Genomic DNA, 16354 nt, shown 5'->3' with positions numbered 1-16354 from the left:
CTGGAGCATGAAGATCTCAGTACATCGAGCATCAACAGGGCTTTTTCCCCTGGTATTTATGAATGAAAAGTTGCAGAGGTGGCATCATTTCCAGGCTGTTACGTGTCTACTTTGTTAATCAAACTATTTGGAATTCCCCGAATTCTTTGTTTTCCCCTACATTCCCTTGCTCTTACTTCAATTTGCTCCCCACAGTTCTACCCCTGTCGCTCCCCACTCAATCCTCGCTCCATCCCACATACTCTTTTCTCCACATCATCACTAAGCCACCTTTTCATCATTCCCAGCTTGTTTCTGCCTTCACACATTATTTATTTGGACCCATCCTCACTTCAGGTCTCTTTTCTCCACAAGCAGGTCACTGTTGTGCTTCTAGGTAACAATAAAATAATTAATTTGTGGGCTCAAGCTTATGTTTTGTAACATTATACTCTCTCAGCTAAGAAGAGACAGAGAAACAAGATATTGTGTACGTTTGCTCTACAAATATGTTTGTATTTAAACCTCTACACACATACACATTGTGGTCCGGGACCCTGGAATGCTTGACAGTGTTCTTAACACAGAGTCTGCTGTCTCAACCTACAGTTATTCCCCAAACTAGGGATTTTGCTTACTATTTCTGTGCTAAGTCACTGTCACAAAAACCTTTGATTCCCGTGGTTGGGCCTCAGACCCTACGTATCAACTCATACCTCAAAAAGCCAAACAAATTTAAAAAAAAAAAAAAAAAAAAAACAACCAAAAAACAACACCCAAACACCAAGGGTTCACCACTTCCTAAGCTGACATCAAAGATTCAACCTTTGCCCAACATCAGTCATGTACCCTCAATGCAAAAAAGCCAATTAAAGTGGGAAGGAACAGGGATGGTGCACGTCTATCAGAACAGAGGCTGGATGCTACTGCAGTGAGGGCATTATTCACATTTAATTCAGGGAGATCTTTAATTTTTCCAAACCTATCAAAACTAGTCTCTATTATCAAAGAATCCGTATCTAACTCATGACAGACTATAAAATATTCCACATCCAACTCATTTACTATGTCTACCTGGTAAGTTTGTTAGCCTTCTGCACACCCAGAGCTCAGCTTCCTCTCCATCACCACCTTCTTTGGAACGCTTGGTCACTATTTCTGTTGTCAGCAAGTTTGTTTTCTTAACGGTCGTAAAGTACTCCCACTGGCTAGGCAGGCACTGATAACTCAGAATGGAAATAGTTGGAAGTAAAGTGTGAATCCAATCAGCACTCCAAAATATCCACACCTTAATCATCTTTGATAAGGCCCCCCAGAGTTTTGTTCTGTCCCTCCTCACTATTCACTACAAAGCAAATACTTAAATATTAAGTACTTCCCAGACACAAATTACTATGAAGGGTGCAGTCTGACAGTCTGTTCTGCAAACAGCGTTGGATGAGATGGCTTTTATTGGTGGTAAATCATAAAGTGTTTATCATTACAAGCCAGTCAAGAGTGTGCAGCATTAATATATCCTTTTTTACCAGAAGATGGATTTGGAGGTTTAGTCTCTTGATCAGATCTACATTCCCATTTAGAAAAAAAAAAAAAAAAAAAATCAACACACAGTGTTCAAGTTGTTTTTCTAATACCATTTTCCTAAGAAATTTTTAATTGGTCCAAGTTCAAGCATCTTCTCACACCCACCCCCCAACTCCAAATTCCTCAGGAGGCTGATACAAAATCCGATTAGAGTTCTTACCAACTGGCACTAAGGCACACAAGACATTCAAAGAAACAGCATATTTTCATGGGGTTTGTGGCCAGAATGACATTCCCACTCTGGGGAGGCTCCTCTTTTCTACCTTACCACTTGTGTTAATCCTGGGCTACCAGGTCGGATCTGCAGGCTTGGAACAGACCACTCAGCTACCAAGGTGATACTGCATTTGCTCCCATCTACCCGCAATTCTTCCCAAGCATCATTAATTTTAGGCTTTTATGCAGTATGTGAAAAAAAGCAAAGTACCACACGTTCAAGTTCTTTCCTCCAGAAACAGTTAATTGCTCTCCAGCAACAATCAAGCCACTGAGATAAACAAGCCCATCTAACACAGCTTTAGGTTTTCGCAGCCCTGTGAAACCATTGCCTGGAGAGCCAATGTTCCCCAGTAATGAAGGAATTCCCAGTTCATTTCATCAGAAAAAAACAAAAGGTTCAGAAATTTTTCCATCAGGAAGATCTAGAACTCAAGAATTCTCACAACTTAAAGGTTTGGTCTTAACATTTGTTTCACAAACAGTAAAAGGTTGTTACACAAAGCATTTGTTTTCAAAAAACCTATGATATTTATTGAACAATTATGAGACCGCTGGAAGTTTTCATAATCAGGTACTACAAAATGTGGTAAGTTTTTATAAAGGTTGCCTACAGGACTGAACTAATTTAGCTGCAGACAGCAGATAAAGAAAACAGTTTCACTAACATTATAAGCAGGCAAGTAAAGTAATGACAGGTTAAGACATACTACAATATACAAACAAATATTTCTTCGTTAAAAACATCAGTACAAAGATTGTTCTTCTCACTTCTACTGGTTTAGTTTAGTCTTGTTAGGAGCAGGTGGGCAGGTCTTGGAGAGAAGTAGCAACAGAAGTCTAAGTAGACCTGAAATAAATAAACCGCATTTCAGCAAGCAATATTCAGAGTCATCATAAGCAGGTAAAACATTCAACAGTCCACAAAAGCAGGAATGTGTAAAAAGACCGCTGTCACTTGTATCAAGATACAATATATAATAATTTAGTGCTCAAAAAGCTGATCTTGCCAAGTTTTCTTTATATAATATGGCACCACCTTGATGCATTTAAGAGTGCATCGTGCAGAAATGCCAAGCGATTTAAATTAATATGCAAAAAGATCACTATGAAACAACTATTAGTCTTCTGTCCTAAGTAACTTATTTTTAGAATGAGCCAGAGATGACTCACAGTACTGTAACATTAAAATATATGCATCATTCTTAGTGCCCTAAGGTTGGCACAAGCAACTTGTAAATGTCAGAAAAGCATACAAACCTTGTTAATGTTTTCAGAAATTCATTTAAAGATAGAAACAGGTCCAAAAAGATGCCTGTCTAAATGCATTGCAATTACGTTACAATTATTTTCCAAATACACAGATATGCTCTGTCTTTTCTCAGCTCATTACTGACTCAAACAATTTGCCCTTCTGGGATCAATTGTTTGCTAATAAATAATTGTTTACAGTCACAAAATGATATTAAGGAGTATTCTTATTAGTTTTCCTTCTACAGCCTAATAAGATTCAAAACTAGCTGATTCCCAAGAGTCTAACCTTAACCTTGCTGTGTTTAACAGCCCAGGAAATGATGAACCATCTGTTTCAGAAAATAATGGAGGGCCAAGAGGAAATATTGTTTAATTGTAGATTAACCTCCTCATACGGCAGAATGAAGCATCTACAGAATTAGCAACCATAACTAGCAATGAACAAAAATAACCGAAAGTAGCTCTTACCATTACAAGACCAATAGCAGCAAGTATTCTTTTATCACCTCTTTTTTTTTTTTTTTACCTTCCCAAATGTATGTAAAAGTACAATCTGATTTTAAAAATAAATTTGAGTTCTCATCTTTGGGGTTTTCTTTATTATTTTTTTTTATTTGAGGAATATAAAATAATACAGATAAAAATACTGAAATAGTTCTGGTTCTATTTTTCCATGAGTACCAAATTTATTTTCAAACAAACAACTCCAAGTGAGAGATGGTGTATTTATTCTTCTGTAACTTCCACCTCGCATCTCCACGGCAATGAAATGGCTGCTCCAAACAATATACAAGTCACTTTAGGGGAGGGAGGGGGGAAGGGGGAGGTCTTGAGGTTTTAAACTCAAGAACTTTGATCGCTTATGTGTGTCTATTTACGTAGCCACTCAGATACTAAATAATGGAGACAACCAGATAAAGTGTAAGACAGTTTGAGGACTAGAAAAAAATAAATAGCAATGACAAACCCCGGGAATCTGAGAATAAAACCAACTGCTCCCGTGCATAATGCAGAGCAGTGCAATCCTGCACTGTGACGGCAATTTTTCTATGTAACATTCACGCCAAAGCGAGCTTAACAGAAATCTTTTACCTCCATCAATCAGTTTGTCCCATTTTGACAGCAACAATGATAGAAAAGTGTGTTATCATAGGGCTGCAGCAAACTCCAATGCACGGGAACTGAGAGAGCTTTTCCATGCCTTTACACAGCCTTCCCAGAACGGTATCTACAGTCACTTCTGGCTGTGACAGCTAGGCGCATACTCAGCGTGTAAAGATTTCATTAATTCCAAGTTTTAAATATCCAAACACAGTAACATTTACTCAAATAAATTATTCTTGAATTCTTCACTTAATTCTTGAAGCAATGAGCTAGCAATAACTCCACAGCTTCATATAATAGCACCTATTCACAAAGGATAAGGGTTTGACATTCTTCTCCTACTAAACAACTAGGCACAATTTTATCCATCAGACGTCTATCAACCTACGGATATTGAAAGCTTGGGCGAACAAGATAAAATCAAAACCAACCCTACTGTCAAGCTGCACTATCTGCTGGCATCAATAATGCTATTCATGAATTTAGGAAAATTAATAAATCTTGGGATGAATGCTCAGAAAAGCTCAAATACAGGTGAAGCATACTCACTTAGGTTTTGTTTCTGCGTCTGTCACTTGGCGAATATAGATACCATCTTCAGGATGCTCAATGTCATCCATCTCATACATATATGAAGAAGCTATTGCCAGGGTAGTTCCATCATTGCTGAAGGCAAGTGACGCTATGCTTGTGGGATACCGATGGAACTGGCACAGCCGCTTTTTATTAAACGGATCCCAAATATTTACAAATCCATCAGAACCTCCTGAAAATTAATGTTTAAAAACTGTTTGTAAATTGTAATTGGGGAAACGGCAAGACTCAAAAACAGCAAGAAGAAAAAAAAAAGGGAAAAGAGAAAACTACCTGGAATTACTTATTAAGTAAAAACACCGGGTTAGAGTTGCATAATTCAGTAAAGAGCATAACAAGTATTTCCCAAAATCCCTGCCAAAGCAATCAACTCTCGCTGCAGCAAATAATTTAAAAACTGTTCGTTGCAAGAAATACAATTTAAATGCTTAAAAAGGGCATATGAAGTAAAAGTTGACCTGTTTAAATATAAAAACTAAATGAGTTGATGCAAGCGTTACAAAAAATTAAATATCTGCTCTACCTGTAGCAAACGTGTTGTGGACGTTATGGAAAGAAATAGCATTAACTGGATAAATCTGCTCAATGTTGTTTTCCTTCAAGCGGTGACATTTGAATGCATATTTCTTCTTCTGGATTTCCGGACTTGGATCCAAATATTCCACCGCAACACGACCTTCGATAGAACTTAAAACGTAACCCTACAAAAAAAAAAATTGAAGGGTTTAGAAGTTTAGAATATGCATTTTAGAAGTTTACAACCGGAGAAGAGACTGCAATATAATTTATCTTGTAACCCTCTAAATTCAAATAAATGAAACTTAAACAGTCTTAAATTGTGTACAACCAGAAATTAATTGTTACCACAGATCTGTGGCATCATCAATAAAATCTGCTTCTACAAAAGTAATAATGCAGGAGAAAAAAAGAAAAAACCTTGCTGAGCCATTCTCATTTCACCATAGTTTTAAGCTGACAGTAAAGCTTTTAATTACACCTGCAGACCTAAACAAAGGTTGATTTGGGGAAAAAAATGTTAAAGAGTTAAGAACCCCTTGTATTTGCCCACCTATCCCCCAGGGCCTAAATATCTCAAATATTAGAGATATTCACAAGACTATTTCGTTTCAGAATTACATTAAAATTAGTTCAGAGCTTTATACTAGCAACTAATCACTCAAGTTGAAATAGTATTTTCAGTGAAACTTGATTATAAGTGGTGTTCACTTATCCCGTTAATTACAGTCCTGACTTAGAGCAACCTGAGATGCTTATTATAACTTCAGAGTTAAGCCCATAATAGATCTTTTCAGAAATAGGATCATAATGATATCTAGCTATAGTGAGGTTCTCTAAAACCCATAATACAATACGATCTGGAAGATCACCTTGTTTTAGTACAACTAGAACTGAAAATGGACAAAGCGTTCATGGCAGTTCAAGAACAAGTAACCATCACTATGTACACAGGAAAACTCCCCTCCAAATTAGGCAGAAAAAACTAACCTTCTTGTTTTACTTCAGAAAGTGTATCTGTGGTATTTCTCTATGTTAACCTACATGGAACAGCTGTATGATCACCTAAATTGTACAATTCCCCCTAGATAATGGATCATGGATTCTTGAGCGCATGACACAGACTCGATAGTTTAAAAAAATAAATAAATACATATATATAAATGGCATTCATAGAGTTTTAATCCTGCCCCTGTTCACAGCTTGCTGAAGGACCCAGGGCTATAATGCATAAAGGTTGCCAATTCTGTCCTCTGCTCTTCTTCTGCAACTTCGGGGAGGGGGGGTGTCAGTGTTTGTTATTTAACTACACATCAGCATTGTGATGCATTAAATAGGTTATTTTAAAAAAGGACACAAAACAGAGAAAAAAAACTAAAACATAATATGCTGGTGAGTCAGTGGCAAACACTTCTAAGCTACACTATTAAAAACAGTTAACCTGGAACAAAAAGCCTCAACACCTTTTTTTTTTTCCCCTCCTCCCAAAGTTTAATTACAAAACTTTGAAGACCAGAATTTTTTTTAAAATGAAAGATGCAGAAAACTTGAAAAATAAACTACCATTTTTTCCTAAAGAATATTCAGCAGAAATGTAATTATTGACATGGTTCCTGTACCTGTTTATTCGGAAACGCTCTGATACAGCGGGTCTGGTATTTCAGACTTGATTCTCTTCGCTGTTGAACATAACCCATGTTCCGCAAATCCCACACCAGCACTCTCCGACCTGCCGTCCCCACAATTAGTCTGTCTCCGGACACTGAAAGCGTGTAGACCTTTAAAAATAGTAAAAAATATACAATATTTAACACTTATCAGCCTAGGTACCCGTTGTTCATTGTACAAAATAAAGTGTCAGCAATATGCAATAACAAAACAGGCGACATCTACAATAAAGACTATAACTATTAAGCCTATAGCTACTGTCTTTAGCTTCAATTCATAACTCAAATTTGGGATAAAGAGCAGTAGTTTGCAGCTGGTTAGTGATAAGACACTGATGTAGCACTTAAAAGCTCACCCTGAATTCTGTACCCTAGCACATCCAGAAAAAAATCAAGTCCGATGCAGCATCATACTACATATAACTAATTTAGCAAATACAAAAATAGAAAAATTCAATATGCATATATACTTGTGGAATTCTAAATGTCAAGCATGTTCAGTTACCAGTGTCCAGATCTCAGCAATATCTAAATAATTTTCCACACCTGAGATTTCTTCCTTTTTCTAGTATTACCCATGTTCTAAATGCTACACATGTGCAGAACTATTTATGTATAATTCAAAAGGGAAATAAGTATTATTCGAGTTTTCCTCAAAAATTATATCAAGCATTAAACTTATTGGATATTTCAATGCGAGAGGAAAAGAGATATAAAAGTAACGGGGGGAAAAAAGGGTACGGATACTGGAAATCATCTTTGCTTGGTACGCACAGCTTGCGTTCCCCACTATCAATTCATGATCCTGCAGCTTAGTCCTACAATACTACGGCACACATCTTCTTGGTTTTCCTCCATCTGGTAATCATGTGGTTTTCTTTTTAAACAGAATATTTCAAGTTGAACTTCATGTTAATAAAGGGAAATAAATAGCCAAGAAATCATTTAAAAAAAAAACAACCACAGTACTTTGTATACTTTAATAAAACTAAGTGAAACTGATGGAAGCAATATGCTTGACATCGTTAAAAAAGACTATCATTTGGAATTTCAACTCTACTCCAAAAATTGGCTCAGAGGTTCTAATTTTCGTTTATCAAATTTCTCATGAAAATATTCAGCATCATTCTGAATCGTTCTGTTTCCAACCGTTACTTGGGATGCAGTTATTCTGGAAATATGTTAAAAGAGAACAGGAAAAAAGGTTCAGTAAAAACTGTGTATTATGAAATGAGTTACAAGTTGATACGCAAGCAGGATGGAATCCAGCCACCTGTAGCTGTCCTGTCACTAACAAAAGCAAACTGTAAAAATAAGCTTTTTCAAAAGCGATCTAATGTAGCTAAATACATAGGAAACAGATCTTGTATATACCTCAGATCAAGAATCACAAGTGTAAGAGACCTGGTATCCCGCCAGAAGGATTCCATTTACTTCTGGCACGTGCTTGTACGGTTTCACTCAAGCCCCTGGTTTCACTTTCTGGTTCTCTGATAAAGCCAAATATAAAGCTATTTGGTTCTGGCAAAACTGCATTGAAATATCCGAAAAAGCAACTTTTCTCTTCATTTGCTATAAACATTTCTGGAGAAACTGTGTTTTCAAACAATTTCTAATAAAAAAACCTAAGCAGACAAGTGTGTATGTGTGGGTAGACCTGTGTGTATGTAAATAAACTTCCTTTGACCAATCCACATTCACTCAGCGTGCATTCTTGCTCTCAAATATGATAATTGAACTTCCCTCTTAAGACTGAGGTCTTAAGATGGGAAATGTCTTTAACGTTCACAGGAGTTGCCTAAACTTTCTGATGATCCCAACTGCCAAATCCCACCTACATATAAAAAGGGCAAGAAAACTTTGAGTCGAGTAGTTACACACTTCAACAAGACTTTTTTTTTTTAAATCTCCCTTCATTACTGATGTAAGAATTGATCCAAAAATATGAATAAACTTTATATAAAAAGTGTTTGTACAAACGTACGGAAACGAAGCCATACAGAACATTAAATATCTTAAATCTCCTTTACAAACCGATGTCACACCTGTACAGTAAGTATTCTTTCTACACCACACAATCATAAATCAAATGAAACCATTGTCATGCAGTTGAGTAGGTGTACACATTTATCAAAGGCAGCATTAAAAAAAATGACATAATGAACCTTGCTGAACCAATAAGCGGCTTGATTCACTGTGGCTGTCCATTATGTGAAAGTCTGTCAGCAATTTATCACAGTTCTTTACATGCTACATACAACGATAAATCAAAACTAGAAATAATGCAATTACTTTATTCTGCACAAAGGTCTTGCCAGAAGTAGATTCAGCTGTGTTGTAACAAAAGTAATAGCTATTTAGATGCAATAGGGAATGTAATGATGGCTCATAATTATGACTTGATAATACAATGTGACAGAGCTACATGAAATTTAAAAAAAGTATAGGGAAAAAAAATATTCATATGTTAAATTATCCAGCAACTCAGCCTGTGCTTAGAAGACTATGAAAAAACCAAAAATTATTGTTCTATAATCCTTTCAATGACACCACTGCAAACAGTATAAGGATTAACACACCATATAACCATTAGAAAAGGTTAAGACATTATATTTTACTTCATTTCTCATAGTCTCTCATTAGCACAGAGGATTTGAGTATTAGCAGAATGTCTGCATTTACTAGGCATTAGTCCAACGACAGATAAATTACAATACAAGCAATTCTGCTCAACCTTTTAATATAAGTGGAAAAAAAACCCAAAATATTATTTCAGGCAACGTAAAGGGGCTCCTACTGTATTTCTATGCACATTTCAAAACTGCCAGGATTCGCTATATCTAAAAGTCTTAGCGTTTAAGGAAATTGATAGTGCATATTACAATTAAGCCAAGGATTATTAATGATTGCATCAATTTCACATGCTGGTTTTGTTAGGTTTTCCTTCCTCAAGTTTGTTTTAAATTATAGGAATTTGGTCTACCACAAGTGCTAAGAAATGTTACCCTCTCCTATTCATGGAAGCTCAAAACCTTAACCTAAAAATCACAATATATTCTGAATATCGATGTTTTAAAATGCAATATTTTCACAGCTTAAAAACCATTAAACCTAACTTTTCAAATTCAATTGAGTTGAAGGCAGTGTCCTGTGTGGTGATGTTTGACCAGCCGCTGGGTGTATTATTTAACATATCACCTAGAACACAGCACCCCGTACGTACCTTTTCAGGCTGAGAGAAGGTTCCTGCATTACAAGGAGTTCTAGGATCCCACAGCTTAACCGTTTGATCCCAGCTTCCAGTCACCATGACATTCACTTCTGGGCAATATTCGACACACCTGATAGGAGCATCATGAGCTCCAACGAGGTTTTCTGGAAGAAAATATAATATATTGTAACTTTATTGGCTCTACAAACAGTCAGAATGTGTAAAATAAAGAATTTTTTTTAAGAAGGGACCCACTACTGCAGTACAAACACCCTATTTTCTGACATTCCCACAGGTGTATCGATACACCAGGAGTCCCTTTAAGGATAGCTCAGTCTTCAGCAGCATAATTTTTGCCAAGATCAGAAGTGTTTAAATTTAAACTTGTGTCTCCTGAGATTATGAAAAGAAGTTAACAACTTCAGGCAGCCACAGAGAGATCTTCAGAAGTATAAAGAAGCGCTCAGTATCAAATGGCATCACCACCTGTGGCGCAGACACTAATGGAGAAAGCAACTTAAGCTTGTATATATTAACATTATGACAAAAGAAAGGGATGTCATATATTAATAAAAATATTACGTTTATATAAACACTTCTAGAAAGTCATCTCTAACAGAATTATTTGACCTTTTTCATAACATTAGTGCACACACAAGTTTGTCGAGCCCTGGCTATTGGCTGGTTCTGGTGACCACGTTTGTCTCAGGCTGAGATTCCCTTTTCTCTTTAACACACAAACACACAAAAGCAGCCAGACAAACTAGCTCCGTATTTTGCACAACGAGGCACTGGAACTGTGCTACTTTCAAGCAACGTCTGTTAGGAAAAAAAATGTAGCGTAAGGCCATGACGTTTGACAACGCAAAAGCTTTACATACATTCTGCACGTATGTGATAAATCATTCTAAATATGTCTAAACCACAAACTTTTGAAAAATAATACGCTCATTTTTAGTTCAGCTGAGCTAATTCCCCCTAATTGAGACACAGTAGCCTATGGCAGAGCAGGATTATCCTGAGAAATCCAATTCAAGGCATCCTGCAACAAGCGTCTACGAAACTTTCTGGCAAACAGCCAAACGCTTCCATGCTTTTAGGTGGTATTTATTGGGGCCACCAGTTATTCTGCTAAATAAAGTCACATACACTGTGAACCTGAAATCAACTGTGTGACAATATATAGCTATTTCCCGTCCTTCCGTTTTCGCTTTAAGGTAAGTAAAAACTAAAAAAGAAACATACGTGTAAAATATATCAATGCATATTCATCATGGGAAGAGTTTCCAGCCTCAGTTTAACGTAAGGGCTGAATCTGTTGCTGCCAGAAGTGTTCTAGCACCATCTTCAACTACAGAGTGAGGAACACCGCCTTGTCCAGTGCCTCGGTGACAAGAAAGGGCTGCACAGCATAGGAGACTGCTGAGCACTGACACCTTAAATCAACAGCGGCTACTATTTAAAGCAAATATCCCCCAACTAAAAAAACTTGAAACATACTCCACTCATCTAAGTATATAAATCTGAAGCTTAGGCCAGCTGCTGAGACCACTTACAAAATTCAATCTGCTCACCTTGGTCCGTGTTTAGATCGTGCATTTTCAGTTGCTGATCTAACCCTCCGCTCCAGGCATGGGTAGGATCCTATAAAGCAAAAAAGTTTCACCTTATGACATGCCTTAAGTTTCCCTGGTTGCTATATATTTAATCGCCCGGGTTCATAACACAGGACTTGATTTCAATAGTTTTGGGAAGTCAGGAATTAAAGACACAAGGGTTAAGATCCGGCCCAGATCTAAACAGGCAGATGACAGAAGCTTTGCAATATGTTTAAGTAAAGCACCTTGAGCTATACAATTTATTTTTTTTAATTTAAAAGTAAAACTAAACAGAAAAAAAAAAAGGCAGTTAGAGGCTACATCAAATAACATATTTCTATAACAACAAAACACATAATGTTTATTTTTTAAATGACCACCAACCTAACCCAGTTCCATACAAGCAAAGTGTATCCCTCCTAAAACTAATTTGGAAACTAGAAACCATTCGAGAACCTGCATGTCGAGCCACAGCAAGGTATTAGCCATGCGACAAAACGTTCACAGAAAAAAGCACGAGTAGAATTAAAAATCTAAACTGATCCTTAAAACATTCAGTTACACATCAAGATTCAAGTCACTGGAGGACATGCCAGAATACAATGCAAAAAAAGATGCTAAATGAAGCCTCCTAATTAAAAAAAAAAAAAAAAAAATCAAAACAAGAAAGTGGCACCAATAAACTTAACCTATTCATATTTCAAATCCAGTGCATTAAAAAAATCCAGAAATCAAGTATCTGGTAACTGGCTCACTTGGAGCAATGCCGTGTTTCCAAAACAACCAAGTATGAGAAAGTTAAAAAGAAAACACTAAGTGGCTGTGAGCGCTTACTGCGAATAAAGATTTCTGGCTATATACTACCCGTGCAACTCTTTGTAGGAAACACGCACACAATTTACCACAGCGTTGCAGAAACAGCACAAACTAGCTCAAATTACTTTTGCCCACCACTTCCACCAGAAGTAAATTACTTGAGTGCCTGCACCCTTCACAGGAAATATCTGTATTTAGGACTAGAATTACATTCATTAAAAGAATAATAATTGGCATAAGTAAGCTATTTTTTTTGAACCTACATTTCAGGTAAGATTTCACCATCCCTTTGATTTCAGGGACTGACAATTTCTCATGTACCTTGAGCACTCTGTGTCTATAAAATAATAATTAAAAAAAACCACTTACATAAAAAGCACAGTCAAGGACAGCTCCTGAATGTTGATATTTGAGTCTCATGGTGTTGGCAGGAACATCATAGAGCCGGACAGTCGTGTCCCAGGATGAAACAAGCAGAAACTGAGATGTATTTGGACTAAACTTTACTGATGAAATACCATCATCTGGAGTTTGATTTAGTTTGAACTCGTTTGATCCTGTCATCTGAAAAAAAAAAAGACAGTAACGCACAGATACAATTTTAGTAATAACAAGAACATAAGCCTAGCCAGTTAGTCAGTCACCGATCCATGTTAAGGTTAGCAGACCTGAGAAGTTTACTACCTTTCACACAGAAGTTCAGAACACCCACATTTCCGACAAACTCTCTAAATTTCAAGATGCAAATCACTGTCCAGAACCTCAATAAATTCCTCCCCCTATAGAGAGCTTTTAAATTTAAATATCAAATATGGCACAGAATAAACAGTACAAAAAGTGTACTTTTATTATGATCATCTATAAGCCTAGATATCATTACTTACAAATGTATTTTTCCCTCATGCTACTGTGTATGTGGCTATATCTTTAAAAGTAAGTATTTATAAGTTACTGCAAACATCAAGAAGTTACTTTAAAAGACATGCAGGGAGAAAGGTATCTCATTTGAAAACGCCAACGTAAAGCGCTGATTTGGTATGACTGTCATATACTTTCAAGAAGTGCAATTGGATCATCTTTTAACTAGTTTCAGGCTCTCTGCAACTTTCCAATCTTTCAGCTTCCCTAAGTGCTATAAAATATTTCCAATGAAACAGCTTCAAGATTTATTTTTTTTTTCCCTTCTGGAGCCTAAAGGTCAGATAAGAAAGGAAATTTATGCTTTGCGGGGTAATGAAATGTAGACCAAAACATGTAAATGTGATGTGACTAGATATAAAAATATCATCAATTCAATGACAGATCAATGCCCATGAAGGTAACTAGCGCTCACGTCACAGGACTGGTTAGTTACATACACAAAAATTGAAAGGAGAGCAGAGACTTTGAGCAGCAAGTTTCAGCTAGGAAGACAGCGTAGATCTTACAAACACTCCAAAAGAAGAAATTGTTCATTATATGGACACTAACAAAATGACCAAAACTTTTGTTAAAGCTTCATTATGCCTTAACAGCACATTTTCCCTTATGCTGAAAGGGCAGAGAAGTAAATTAGCTCAGATTTTCCATAACACTATCACTCCTGAATTTGTACATACAACTGCAAAGGTAAGATTAGACCTCTGAGAATAAATCAAGAGAGAACGAGCAGATGAACTAGGACAAGGTTCACATTTAGAGCACTATTATTCGAGTTCAGCACTTGCCAGGAACTGAACAATCATCAAGTTGTGTAATAATGTGAGCACTACACATTCTTACACTGAAAAATTTCCAAAGTAGGAGCTTTGGTAGGTGATCTGTAAGACATCCTTAAAAAAATATACCCACTGTATAAACACAGAGTAGCATTTCTGCTATTTAAACATGAAATGAGAAAAAAAAAGAAAGAATTTTAAGAATTGGAAATAAAAACTTCTTCCTTAAGTCCTTTTTTAGCTCTGCTTTGGAAATACTTGGGGGGGCGGGGGGGAGATCCGCTTGAGAATTTGCCACATGTATTTCTATACGAATGCTATAGAGAATTTGGCAGCACCTTCGTCACACTTTGAACGGTGAAAGGCACCTCAGTGAGTATTTCAGAGGGATGTATAAAGACACAAAACCTAAAGGAATTCAGAACAACTACGAGAATGAGGCTGGATGCACTAATTATCTACTTGTGGCAGAAAACTCAAACAACAAACACGAGGATTTAAGGCGCCTGGTACAACAGTTACAAACCAGCCCAAAAGCAATCAACAAGCAGCATTCCGTGAAGCAACGTTACGTACAGCAGAAACCTGGAAGGATCTCCCAGAAGTGTTTTTAACCCAGAAAAACGTACAGAATGTTAGAACTTAAGTATATCCTACCTTTTACATGTCACTCAAGAAACGGAAAAGAAAAAAAAACCACACAAAGAGCTCTGCATATTTTCCCAAATGCGACTGCTTCCCAACTGTAATTGCCATGCCCTCCCCAAACAACAAAGTCCGGGTAAAATTTTCAAGCACCACAAAAGATAACTCATAAAGAAGACGCTATAGGGAAGATGCACGCTGCAGAAACCGCCAGGCTGACTTAACTACAGGCTGCACCTTTGCCATTCCATCATTCCCAAAAGCTCATTTTTACTGAACAGATAAGAAATCATTGCTTTTATAGCTCCTCTTAACATAGCACGCTCATTCATCATTCTGCTAGCCAGCTAGCGCTGCTCGAAGAAAGTGTTAGGACCACCAGCCTGCACTTTATCTAAGAAGGCATTAAAAGTACCGTTTTCATCTTGTTCCTCTGGCCGCTTCCCGCAACGCCACGGAAAACCTTTCTTCCTGCCTTGGCAGCGGCAGAACACGAGGAGCACCGAGGCTCGCTCTGGCAGTCTGGAGAAACACGTCTGGGGCGGCGGAGATGCTGCGGAGGGAAGAGAGTGAGAGAAAAGGCCCCAAGAACAGGAGGAGAACCGAGGCCAACGGCGGGGAGAACCGAGGCCAACGGCGGGGAGAACCGAGGCCAACGGCGGGGAGAACCGAGGCCAACGGCGGGGAGAACCGAGGCCAACGGCGGGGAGAACCGAGGCCAACGGCGGGGAGAACCGAGGCCAACGGCGGGGAGAACCGAGGCCAACGGCGGGGAGAACCGAGGCCAACGGCGGGGAGAGGGCGGGCGGCGGAAGGGAGGCCGTCCCTAGGCCGCAGCACCCGCTCGAGCGCAGCACCCGCTCGAGCGCAGCGCCCGCTCCGCCGCCACGCAGACCCGACCGTACCCCGCAAAACCCTTCAACCTTCCCAAGGCTGGGCGCCGGGGCTTGTCCCCGGCCCCGGCGCCCAGCCCCGGTGTCCGGCCCCAGGCCTCACCTGAGCGCTCCCGCCTGCGGCCTAGCAACAACCGCCACTACTTCCACCGCGCAAGCGCAATCCCGCTCTCCCCGCCCACCGGCGCCGCGCCGCCTCGCCATTGGCCGGTTCGAACGAGAGGCGCCGTGCGTGGCGCCGCGGGGCACGCTGGGAGTTGTAGTCCCTGCGGTGAGGCTGGGTGGACACACCGGGCGGCCACCGCTCCCGGTATCATCAGCTAACGGGGAGGTGGCGGCGGCGGGTCCAGGCCCCAAACAGGCCATAGCACCGCGGGGGTAGGGACAGCCACTGCTGGGCTGTAATAACATTAACGGGCAAACCCGAAATATTAATTATTCCCCCTAAAAAAGCACCCCGGATAAGTGGAGCGACGGCACGGGCACCTGCTACCTGCCAGTCAAGGGCGGCACCGGGCTGAAAACACCGGCTGTGGAGCGCCGGTCTCGTTCCTACGCCTTGAAAATCACCTTATTTATC

The 16354-nt window shown here is 38.8% G+C and overlaps 1 protein-coding gene across 2 annotated transcripts; it reads right to left on the bottom strand.

The window, feature by feature from the left end:
- Positions 1 to 1414: 1414 nt before the first annotated feature.
- On the bottom strand, positions 1415 to 15950 carry BUB3 (BUB3 mitotic checkpoint protein). Of its 2 annotated transcripts, XM_074159016.1 has the most exons (9): positions 15878 to 15950; positions 15297 to 15434; positions 12909 to 13103; positions 11700 to 11769; positions 10138 to 10289; positions 6867 to 7025; positions 5255 to 5432; positions 4687 to 4903; positions 1415 to 2629 (listed from the first exon to the last, which is right to left on the bottom strand). In XM_074159016.1, the coding sequence occupies exons 2-9, from the start codon at positions 15303 to 15305 to the stop codon at positions 2620 to 2622; spliced, it is 990 nt and encodes a 329-aa protein (XP_074015117.1). In that variant the 5' UTR covers positions 15306 to 15434; positions 15878 to 15950; the 3' UTR covers positions 1415 to 2619. The 2 variants fall into 2 exon arrangements, with proteins under 2 accessions (XP_074015117.1, XP_074015118.1); XM_074159017.1 differs by lacking the exons at positions 1415 to 2629; positions 15878 to 15950 and having other exon boundaries at positions 4683 to 4903; positions 15297 to 15305.
- Between the last annotated feature and the right edge of the window lie 404 nt (positions 15951 to 16354).

Source organism: Numenius arquata, chromosome 15 (genome assembly GCF_964106895.1).
Source record: "Numenius arquata chromosome 15, bNumArq3.hap1.1, whole genome shotgun sequence".
Taxonomy (NCBI): Eukaryota; Metazoa; Chordata; class Aves; order Charadriiformes; family Scolopacidae; genus Numenius; species Numenius arquata.
The sequence above is the reverse complement of the archived record's forward strand: the minus strand, read 5'-3'. Positions and strand labels throughout refer to the sequence as shown.